The sequence below is a fragment of the Puntigrus tetrazona genome, chromosome 17, assembly GCF_018831695.1.
Source record: "Puntigrus tetrazona isolate hp1 chromosome 17, ASM1883169v1, whole genome shotgun sequence".
NCBI classification, from domain to species: domain Eukaryota; kingdom Metazoa; phylum Chordata; class Actinopteri; order Cypriniformes; family Cyprinidae; genus Puntigrus; species Puntigrus tetrazona.
Genome location: NC_056715.1, coordinates 18144542 through 18156788, shown reverse-complemented (window position 1 = coordinate 18156788; position 12247 = coordinate 18144542). Strand labels below are relative to the sequence as shown.

The 12247-nt window shown below is 40.3% G+C and overlaps 1 protein-coding gene across 5 annotated transcripts in view; it reads right to left on the bottom strand.

Annotated features, from left to right (window-relative positions):
- Positions 1-12247, bottom strand: part of fermt2 (FERM domain containing kindlin 2) — a 39730-nt gene that overhangs the window by 18533 nt on the left and 8950 nt on the right. For all 5 annotated transcript variants that reach the window (XM_043262223.1, XM_043262219.1, XM_043262220.1 and 2 more), the window contains exons 3-4: positions 8409-8642; positions 2557-2685 (exon numbers count right to left, since the gene is read on the bottom strand). In XM_043262223.1, the coding sequence (XP_043118158.1) occupies positions 2557-2685; positions 8409-8642 (363 nt within the window). The remainder of the gene's footprint in view (positions 1-2556; positions 2686-8408; positions 8643-12247) is intronic.

Below are 12247 nucleotides of genomic sequence, written 5' to 3'. Positions count from 1 at the left end.
CACATTACATTAGATTAATAGCGAATCGTACCAAGAACATGGCAGAGTACTAGTAGACTGTCTGCTTCATGATTTATTTTGATGTGTTCACAACATACTACATACTGACTATCAGAAACTTTACAAGTATATATGTCAACTCTACCCTAAACATACCCTAACGGTCTACTCTGGGAGTTAGTTGACATGTAGTTACAAGTTACGTTTAGTTAGATGAATGACTAAAGTGGACTGCCAAAATAAAGTGTAACCTGTGTACTCCAAATAGCGAAGTCTCTTTGCATCTAAACTGCTTTGAATGAAAGTATCTGCTGAAGGCATAAATGTGCATAAGAGAGTCCAGACACGGAGCTCTGCTTCCAGAGAAGATTGTGTTGTTGGAAGATCTGTAAAGGAAGGGAAAGGAGCAACAATACGTATGGGTGGAGCTCATGTCCTGCTCGCGCTGTAATCGGAGCGATCCCTATCACGGCGACTCGTACTGAAATCCCTCTGAGAGGAGATCAAGCAGTGGGTTTTCGGCTCATTTCCCGTCGTGGGCCAAAGCGGCTCAAGGCAGCTCCCGTTCCAATTTTCTCCTTCCTAAAGGAGCCTTTGTGCGGTAAAAACCAGCGTCTTTATGGACCCTAAACATCGGGAGTCCTGCACTATTTTAATGAGGGTCATCATGAGGTTAAATGGTAGTAATGAAGGAACAAGCGGAGAACAGATCCTAGACACAAGCGTTTTGGCCTGCGTATGAGGGCCGCGTCGCACAGGGGCCCCGGGACAATAGACCCTATTCATGTGGACCCGAGGAGACGGAGCCTGTCCTCCTTGCATCGTTAATGGATTGTAGCGCATCTTGCGTGGGGCGCTTGGCGATGTAGCTGCTTTGTTTCAAAATGGCAGCGTGACCAAATATGTGCGGAATCTGAACCATTCAAACTCCGAAGTTAGAGCGAGAGCAGCAGGCCTGCAAATGATACGCTGCTCTCAACCCACACATCTCTCATTTCAGCGCCGTTTCAACATAACAAGCCTTTTGTTTTCCTGCTCTTCAACCACACGCGCTTCATTATGGAGCTTCACGGCGCAAACCAGCAATGCGACAAACAGAGTTGCTCAAGTCAACCGTTGCTATCTATTGCTCATACTTTGGTTTGAGATTCAACCTAACCTCAAATCTCAAGCACCTCGGCGCGTAACCCCACCTGCATGATTTGTGATTGATATGAACCATGCCTCAAGTTTGTTGCAGTGAGAAGTACTATTACGCCATGTCAAACTCTATTAAAGTTGCTTGAGAGTTTATAACTGGTTTTCAGTCCTATCTAGGGGACCCAGAGCACTGGACTTTTCACATGAGCAGCTTTAGTGCTCGATGCAGCAATGTAGAAAATAAATAATTTTCCACACATTTTTCCCCCTAAATTTCTATTTTAATATTTTTATGGATTTAAGGATAAATAATGAGAGTCAGAAAACCTGACAAAGAGCATTTTTATTTTAAGAATTAATCAACTTAAGACATGCTTTTTGAGTAACATACAATAAGGTGTTGCATGTTAACATTAATGTTTCAACTAACAATAATGCATTATTAAATGTTGAATTAAATGAATTAAGATTACTAACTGCTGCAAAACTATTGTTTGTGTATGCGTTTTTAATATTCTACACACACACACACACATATATTTACACAGGTCTATATATCTATATCTATATCTATAGGTCTACTATATTTATATTCCTATAATGTATATTTATTTATAATGTATAATTTATGTATTATAAATTAAAATATTTAATATCAACAATTTTTCTAAAATATATACATGTGTGTAAATTTATATATAGATAATAAATATAGAGTACACGTAAATTATGTAAACAAATACTTATTTTGCATGTGTTTAATCATTTGAAAAAGCATTAAAACAGAAATAAAATGGAATTCATATGGCCCTTAAAAATGATCTTTTTTTAAAATGTTAATAATTTGCTGTTCAATTGTACAAGCTTCATGATTCTAGTAAATTAGACAAGCTTTCTTTTACAAAATTTGTATTTAAACATTAAAACTGACCACCAACTGAAGACGTTTTAGATCTCAGCTCAACCTTAACAGAACTGCATGCACAGAATTGTGGGATATCAGTGAAGAATCCATTATATCCGCTTTCAAAAACTAGTCAGATGAAGCTATGTCAGCAGACTGGATTCAGAAACGCCTGCTTGCCTTCCTACCTTTGAATCCTGTTTACAGAGGCGGCGTTTTTCAGGTTACAGAGACAGAAACTTAGTTCAGCTTCTTCCAAATGAGCTGAGGATCTGACTCTGGTGTGTTAAATGAGAAAAGATGCAGGAAATGTGCAGCTGAACCTCAGGACTAGGACTGAAAAGCAACGACTTGTCATGTTCCATGATGTTATAACGCTGACTCATGTATGCAGCTCACTAGTTATTTGGAAGAAATTATTATTTCCTTAAATGGATCTTACAGATATATCCGTCATTAACTTCTTAAATCTGTGCATCTCAGAGGAATAGTGAGGCTGATCTGAGATGTACCTGATCCAGGAGTGAGCAGTGGTCCTTCCAGCTCCAGCGCCTCCTCCTCCGCCTCCTCTAGCTTTTTCTTCTTCTTCTTGGGGTCACGGGGCTTGCGCAGTAAGGAGAGCTCCTCAGGATGCCGGATGTCTGTGGAATAAGGTCGGATCATCACTCTCAAGATACAAGAAATCTTAGACCTTTCAACAGCAAAAAGACATGCAGTGGGGACTTAGAAACACACATGTATTACTTGTAACGTGCCTGTTTTCATATCTAATGTACATTTTTAGTTGCGATTTATCTCGTATGCTTGAGTCATCAATAATAGTGGCTATGATGTCACTCTTACAGGGCTGAGCACGTTGTGGTCTTTAGACTCATCAGTTCGGCGGTCTTTGAGTTTTCCTTTACCTCGCTTCCCTTAAGGTTTACATAGTCTGTAAGCATTGTGCATTTTTACTACTACCACCTACTACTACCACTACCACCTACTACTACCACTACCACCTACTACTACTACCACCTACCACCACCACCACCACTACCACTACTACTACTACCACCACCAGTAGTTTAATATTTCACAGGCACTACTCATTTTATAAGGTTAAGCAAACATCCCTACTTGTAATATATTGATTCAGAATTAGCTGAACCCCATGACACTGCTTGTTATAATGTAAATTCCATAGTTGTGCCTGGATTCAATCAACATTTTCCACAGAGGAGCCTTAAACGGTGTCTAAAGAGGTCTACAGCAGACCAGCGATCCAAAGAACCCTCGAGAAGACCACTCTAAACTTTCAAAACACCAGCGCGGTGACAGTTTTTAAGCATTAAATGACATTTTATTGAAAATCGTGCCGTTTAATTCTCCGCTAGTTTGAGCATTGCGGCAGGACGACTCGCACTCCCTGGATTTTCCACAGTCCTGGAGGAAACGAGTGTGACGGAGAGCGAGCGTGTTGGGGAGGGGCTTCACGGCTTGGCAGGAATGGCTTGTTTAGTTGTGTTACTAAAGCAAAAGCATTCCAGAGGTTTTAAGAACTACCAGATGGCAGTCCTCTCTCTCTCCGAGTCTGCCCTTTTACAGCCATATGTGAGCGAACTGCAGCAGGTCACTGGAGTGCTGGGAGTGAGCGAGCGCCTCCTCTGAAATTCCAATCAACAAACAGAAGATCCTTCAGCAAACGCTCCCAAATCAAACAGCCGTAACTCACAAGAAACTCGCAGAGAACGCTCTGACTGAGAAACCACATATTTCTCTTTTATTTCATCTGTGACGAGTAGTTCTCTTTGGTAGTCGAAGCACTGCAGAAACGCAGTCAAGTCGCTCAAGGAGGCAAATAATACACACACTTCAAATCACTTCATTAAAGGCAACCGTAACGTGAGGAGCAAACGCCCACCAGAACAACTGATAGCACCGGAGAGAGTAAGCACTATGAAGCCAGCGGTGAACAATGATACGCAGACTAATTCGAGAGCTGCACTTCACAGCCATTTTCAGTTTAAGGCCTAAAGTGAAAGTACACACGTGTCAGGCCTGATTTAGCTGGTGGCTTGGCATGACTACTGCACAGAGCACCAAAACCCTTTTCAATGCTAGGTTTTCTTGGACTGGATTCTCCTAATATTCACCCAGGTCATCATAACAGTACACACATCCATGGACACCTTCAACCAATGTTGATTTAAAAAAATAAATACATTTTAAATAATTACATTTGCTGTTAATTTACTCACCCTCAGGCTATCCAAGATGTAGATTGTTTCTTCGGTAAACACAATTTCTAGCTGAATACATGTTTCTTATGTGATAGAATGCAAGTAAGTGGTCACTTTGAGAGTCACATCAGGCAATACAAAATAATACCTGAGGCTCCTGACCGTATTTAAGGTCTTATAAAGCGAAACGATTGTCTGTGCAAGAAACTGAACAACACTGTTGCCTGCAATCCAGATCTAAAATCTTCTTTAGTGCTCTACTAGACACTAAACCACATCCTGGATGACCTCAGGGTAAGAAAATGAATAGCAAACGTAACATTTTTGGGTGAACTATCCTCTTGATGAGCGGTCACCAAGTTCAGCAGACATTGACGCTCTTCATAGATGAATTTAGATATAACGCAGACTTCAAGCATTACTAATTTCTGGTTATCTGTGATTTGGAAATCGTTCATTTAAATGAATCATTCAAAGCCAATAAAGAGTCTCATTTCTTGTCTCACAGAAACAGGAACAGTGCACGTATGTTTCAACAGCTTAAAAATGGTTATTTTAACACACATTCATGCTACAGATTGTCCTGGCTGGTCGTTCTCGGCCCGCTTCTGGTCACTTCATGCCGAGCGGTGGAGTGTAAAGTTTGCGGTCATGCAAATGATGGAAAAGTATTATCGTAAAAAAATTATTATTATGAATCGTTAAGACTTTATTTCATCCATCCGATATATATGATTACGCACAGCCCTATCTGGTTGCACGATTTCAACTAATGAAGAAGAAACTGCCAGTTTCTCCGGCAGCTGAGACACAGAGACAGAGACAGCATATTTGAGCTGGATGATCATGGTCTCACTGTCTGCAGCTGCTGCAATCCTCCAGTCCCTCATCTACATGCTCTACAAGACACACAGCTATTAGGAACCCAAACGCATCTGGACACTAAATAAACCTGATTGCCTTTGCATTAGATCTTACTGTGCATCTCAATACTTTCCATAAAATAAAATAAAAATTCTATATAGACAAAAACTTTCAACAAGTTATAATGTCAATATATTTGTACTGACTACTAAAATACTTACAGATACATTGAAATGAAAATTAAAACGAAAATAAACACTGAACCAAAGGTATTTTGCACATTTTTATCACAATTGCATAAATTAAATAACCAAAATGTGCTTTTTACTGTTTTGTCTAGCTTTTCAAAAATCTATTGCAAAAAAAAAAAAAACTATTTAAGAAATATTAAATTAAAGTTAAATATTGCTTTGTTTAGGTGTTAAGTTGGAAATATAATACATTTTGGCCAATTTGACCCCCCTTCCCCTTGAATCAGGCATGAATTTTTTACTGTACAAATAAAAGCAGCTTTGCTGAGCAGAAGAAAATGTTTTCAAAACAGAAAATATTACAGGAACACTATGTATGAGTGTAATAAATATATGAATAAAGCTGTTATTCTGCTCTTTTCTTATTTTAAAAATGCATGTAAATGTTACCGAGCGGCTGACTTTGAACCCTGGCTAACAAGCAGATACACCACAAGCTCGAGCAGCGCCGTCTGTGCATTAGAACACCTAACGGTCTGCAGTTTATTCACTAATCATTCGCCATTTCACGATTTGGTCGTCACACAATAACCAGCAACAGCCTCTTCCTCTTCTGATTGGAGACACGAGACGCAGTGCTAAACAGTCTCTCTGTCGGTGCTTGAAATGATTGCAGCGTCTTTCTCAGACACTTTAAAATGTCTTTAAACCGCCGATTGTTTGAGTCTATATTTGATCACGGTATAATTTATTCGCTCTCTTCGGTTATTTGGCCGAAAATGTTTTTTTTGCTATTTTCAGACGAACAATTTTGGTTGCCGAACATTCTGTGCATCTATGGTTCTGTATCGTTTGTTGAAGTAGCTGAACTCTAATTGCTGTAACCGAGTAAACAAAAGATATAAAGTTTTGATTGATAAAACAAAAGACAAACAATGTATCGTTTATCACTGTTATTCAAGCCATATCAGTGTTTTTTGGGGGGTTTTTTTACAGCAGCCTATGGAACATATTTTCTGCTTCATTCTGTGAAAAAAACTGGAATTGTGGAATAAAAAGGTTAATGATTTGTTGGGTTTGTTATTCAAGCATGGCACCGATTTTTTTGGTCTTTAACAAAAATAAATTCGATTGACCTATTGAAGCATTCACATAAATAATAAATGTAAATACTAACATGTCATGCTATTTTTGTGTGTGCGCGCGTTAGAGTTAGGATCAATTCAAATCCATTTGAGAGAGGAGGTCGTCTGACTTCTTTCCTGATCAAAAGACTTTTTGGTTTTTTTGTGGAGTATTGACAGTGAAAAGATTTAACCAGTAAGTGCTCATAAGGTCTTGTTTTCTAAATATGGACACGAGAAAAGTTACCATCAGCCAGGTTCGCTGATAAGAACTGTTGACGAAACAGGATTTGGAGCAGTTCAAGGGCATGCTGGGTCTTATCTCTGCTACAAAATACAGATCAGTCCGTTTAAAAAAATAAAGACCAGTCAGAAGACAGGAACCAAGCATTATTACAGTACTCAGGCCTCAAAATAACAGCAGTAACACCGGTTTCTCCAAAAAATAGCACAATGATGCGCAGCAGCAAATATCATTAGCATCTTCAAATTATTTGAGCCGATAATTTGAGATGCTGAAACAAAAAAGTTCATCTGATGCATATAGACCAACAATTAAAAACACCAACTATTCGACAATAAACTTTAGCTAAAATGAGTACTTAACACACTTCACATCACATATATACACATATACATACAAGTGTATACACACATATATATACACACACAAGCAGAAAATGTCATATACGAAGAAAAAAAAAAAAAAAAAAAAAACAGGACTGTATAATTAAATCAAATCGCAATATTGAACCCGTGTATATAAAACCGTAAAAATGCTATTTAAATATGAATCTTCGGTTTATTTTATTACACACAGAATTTGTGTTAAAAAAATAAATTAATATATATATATATATATATATATATATATATATATATATATATATGTGTGTGGACGTCGCCATCTTTGAAATCTTTCAGTCACTGTCGCTATAGTTACTGGTAAGGACCATGTTGCATGTTAATACAGACAGAATTGTAAACACAGCTTTAAGCTGCTGTGTGAACAAAACCTTTCGACACTCACTTGTCAATCCCAAATACAGGACTGACAACCGTGTGTGTGTGTGTGTGTGTGTGTGTGTGTGTGTGTGTATTTAAAAAAATAAAAAAATTACATATATAAAATTTTATTTATTTTTAACAAATTCTGTGTTGTGTGTAACAAAATAAACAGAAGATTCATATTTAAATAGCATTTTTACGGTTTTATATACACGGGTTCAATATTGCGATTTGATTTAATTATACAGTCCTGTTTTTTTTTTGTTTTTTTTTATTCTTCGGATATGACATTTTCTACTTTGCGAAAATCCTAATGCCCTACTAAAGTATGATAAGGTCATTGCGAGAGTAAAAGATGGGGACATTGTACATTTATACCTTTTTTGCATCTCACCAACTGGGTTAAATTGCCATTCAACAGATTGGAGCCCCCACCGCACTGCCGTCTATTGGACCGCAAAAAGCTACTAACTTTTCAATCTGCTGCATTACTGACAGCCTGTGCCGTGCATCCAGATCAGATGAGTACTATTGACAACACGCATACTTTAGATGTTTATTGCTGTACGTATATAGCTTCGCATGCTATTTTTAAATCAGTGTAGCACAAACAGTGCGGTAAGCTAACATTAGCTGGGGGGTTAAAGGCTATTTGCTTTTTTAAAAGCGTGCGCCCTTGGATTGGTCTACAAGGAAATACATCAGCACATGAAAACAATTGTGTTCGTCACTGCATCTGATGGGGCCTTTAAGCTGTCGCTGTACTCTGATTTAGCACCACCTCTCTAAGCCTGCATCTGTTCCCAGCACTGAAGGCCGAGCGCGCTCTAATGTAAAGCAAAATAACACAATTATCCTGACTTACTGTTCTTCACGAGCGGCGGGGGGATCGAGTTAGGCTAATGGAGCTATGAAAAAGCAGCAATATGTTCGGGAAGGCAGCAGCAGAACTCACTGAAGGTTTTGCAGATGTCAGACACGGCCTTGAAGACGCGGTCAGAGAAGTTGACCTTCACCCTCATGTGCTTCATGTTGGGCAGCTGCAGGCGCAACAGCTTGTGCTGCGGCGTGAAGAGCAGCCTGGCGTCCGCCTGAATGCCGTACTTGTCGAGCGTCCAGTGCGTCTTGAGCAGCCAGGTCTTCTTCTTCTCCCACCACAGCGCGTGATCGGACCAGTCCTTCTTCACATCTGCAGGAAGACACATACATGACAAGGTTAGGAACCGCGTCGACAAACAACCGGCATGGGAGGGGGGCGAAAAGCAGCCGAGCTTTGGCCGCACGCGAGGCGACGCGATGGAGTTGAAAACGAGGTCAGCCGGAGGGAAACGCGGTTAAGTGTCAGATGCGTTTGTGAAAGCGAACTCGCCGAACTGGAGGGCTGCGTTCTGGTCTGGATGAAAGCAAGAGGCCGAGCATTCATCGGGAGGATGGGGCCGGGAACAGGAACAGTTGGAGGCGAAACGCTGAGAAGTGTTTGTATGTGTGAGTAAAGAGATCAGGGTCAAGGCTTGCTCATTGTTCCACTTTCACGCTGTAATCTGAGACCGATACTCTAGACCTGCCTTTCCTCTAACAACTGCACGCAAACAACACAGGAAGTGGAGGAACGCAGAAGAAGAATCTTATTCATAATAATCAAGAGACACAAGGTTCTGCATTAGTTAGTTTGTTTAAGGGCACTAGGGAGGGCGGTCAAAGCCCGGAAATGGAATGGATAACTTTGATCTAATACTGAAAAATATTGATATTTCCATATATCGTTATCAATGCCACAAGGTAAAGTAAGGTAAAAAAAAAAAAAGTTTAACAGTGTCTAATTCAGTTTTTGTTTGGCGGTATTCAAAGCAGGGCTCCAGACTCCAGACTTTGAGTTTTTAGTAACAAAACACGGTTACTAAATATCCTTTTCAGCATTGCGATTATCTTTTATCACAGTACAGTAATACAGTGTCTTTCATAGACACATTCATTACTTTGCACTTTTAGATAATCAAGGCAATGATAGATGGCACTCGTGGAGGTAGGAAAACACTCTTCCTTGTTTTATATCTAGCCAAAAAGCCATGAGCTGACTGCGAAACAGTGGTCTTTAATTATATGCATGTATTATGTAATTACCATATTTCGGTGTCAATCCAGTTTAATTTTTACCGAGAACGCCGAGTGGTCACTTTAATTCACAGCAAAAACAGACCTGATGCGGAAACGATCTCTGCACTGCTGCAAAGAGCACAGAAGTCGGTAAGGTCTCACCCGTGTGCAGTGTGAACGCTCTGATCCGTTAACATGAGCGTGTGTGAACCTGGTGTCACGTCTGTAAAAACGGTCGCAGTTTGGAGCCCTGCAAAGTATTTCTTAACTTTAACGACAACAATCCACTAAGGCAGAGGTCACCTGTTCCTGGAGGGCCGGTGTGTCCTGCAGAGTTTAGCTCCAATCCTAACCAAACACACCTGAAGCAGCTCATCAAGGTCTTACTAGGTATATTTAGAACTTCCAGACAGGTGTGTCGAGGCAAGCTGGAGCTAAACTCTTCAGGACACCGGCCCTCCAGCATCAGGATTGATGACCTCGGCACTAAAGGTAAAAAAACAAACAAAATTAAGTTATATTAGCAAACCTGCAAAAGACAAAACCTTATAAAAATGACAACCACAACAAAATGTTTAAAAACACACATTTGAAAATGTAATTAGCTTCATTTGTATGGTTTAGTTCATTTTGATGTCTTTGACCCACTACACAAACACCTGAATGGAATTTTAACTCATAAATCTGTATAAAATGCATGAATTTAAGTAGTGCTATCCAAATCCATGTGAAAGTACATGTAGAGATGGACTTCACTGGATCACCACAACACAGTGGACTCATATAATTAGAACACACACACACACACACACACACACACACACACACACACAGGGAAAGAGCTATCAGAGAAAAGAGAGAGTATGAGAGTAGAGGGTACAGATCAAAACAGGCATTGAAACGGTTTCAGTACCATCATACTCTGACAATGAGCACATCAAGGTGACGTGAGAAGTGACCGAGGAGTGCGTCGCTTTCAGATTGTTTGACAGCTGGCTTCACTTTTTCATTGAGCTTGCGGTGCACATAATTACCCAATCAAACTACCCAGGGGCTTGAATGAAAGCGGGCTGGAGCGGTGGCGTCTCTCCATCACTGATGTCAGGACACAGGTATGCATGCGAGCAGACAAAGGAAACGTTTCCCCCTCAGCAGACCGCTCTCCAGTTTCTCCGCATTATTTGTGTGTGGCTGACTGTGAAAAAGGGTCTCATCAACCCCCCTTCCTAACCAAACTCTAAACTGAAGAATCTGGTTAAACTCGTAGTATGGTTTCACACAACTGGGTTTTCTATGGGCTTTCGACTTCTGTGGGGTTTTTTTTGTGGTCGAAACGCTTGGAAACACTTTACCCTCCAAGTAGGGCAGGTATGAAACTAGGGCTGTATAATATTCTGTAACCAGAACGAAACGGGAAAATGTTTGTGGCAGCACAACTGACGAACATCGCCTAAATTTAGGTTTGATTGTTTGCTGGAAGAAACGGAAGCATTTGAAAGGATTGCAGGTCGAAGAAAAACACAGACTAAAAGACATTCGTTTCATATAGACTGTAATCTTTACTTTATCAGCTCGAAACAATGAATGTGATTGATTGATTCGAAACGTCTCTCCAATCTGTTAACTTCTGAATACACACACACAAAAAAACCTACTGAGTCAGTTTTTCTCCTCCACACCCAACAAAAAGACACACTGGTCGCATTTCAATGACTGCGTCTCGTTCGCTAGCCAACGGTGGCGTCCATCTCCATAACAACATATCACAGAATAAAAGACAACACAACAAGGTCGGCTCTCAGTGACAGACTACAGTCATCTCTGAAGAACAAGGAAAATATTCACAAGCCAACGGACTTCCCAAAACTGCCGACTAATAAGCACCGTCCTCTTTGCCCCTTTACGTCTTCTAGATAGATATAGATCCACAGAAAGATGGACTGGATGCCAGTAAGGCAGTGCTGAAAAGACCAGCGTGCATAAATTAAAGAAACTCGCACTTTCTCACCAGATTACACGGGCTGAACCACCCATCAAAGAAAAAGAAAAAACGCTTCACTGAATCCAGATCATCTTGATTACAACACTTTTCAGGGCTTAAAGTGAAAAAAGAGAGCTTGGCTTTTAAATCCGTTCCCAAATAATGGACGGGAAATAATTTGTAGGTTTAGGTTTTAACAAAAAAAGAAAAGGTGTGTGTGAAAGATGGCATGCTGCACACTCTGTCAAAACAAACGCGTACACCCTCAAAAACTGGATTAAAAGGTTCGTTTGACTTTAATAAAAATGTGTCAAATACAGTTCTTTCCTGTGAAGGGAGCGATGGCCGACACAGACGGATCTCTTTAAGGGTGTGGAGCAGTCAGCTGGTGATTCTGTGAAACATTTGACAGCGGCGTATAGTTAATATAATAAAGACAGTCCATTTTTAGGACTAGTATGATTTCATCTTTGATTCACTTGAGTCATTAAAACGCTGTGCCCAAGCTACGGAACAAACACGCTCACAGATTCACACACACACACACACACACACACACAGCGCGTGTCTTTTTCCAGAGGATCCCCAATGAATTCCCTCCTCAGCTGGACCGTCATTGGCCGCCTCGCCCCGTCCTGCCCGGCCATCAAATGGAGTGCTGGAAGAACGGCCATTCATTGACCATCCATCAAGCAGCCCAAACACAGCACCGTAATTTA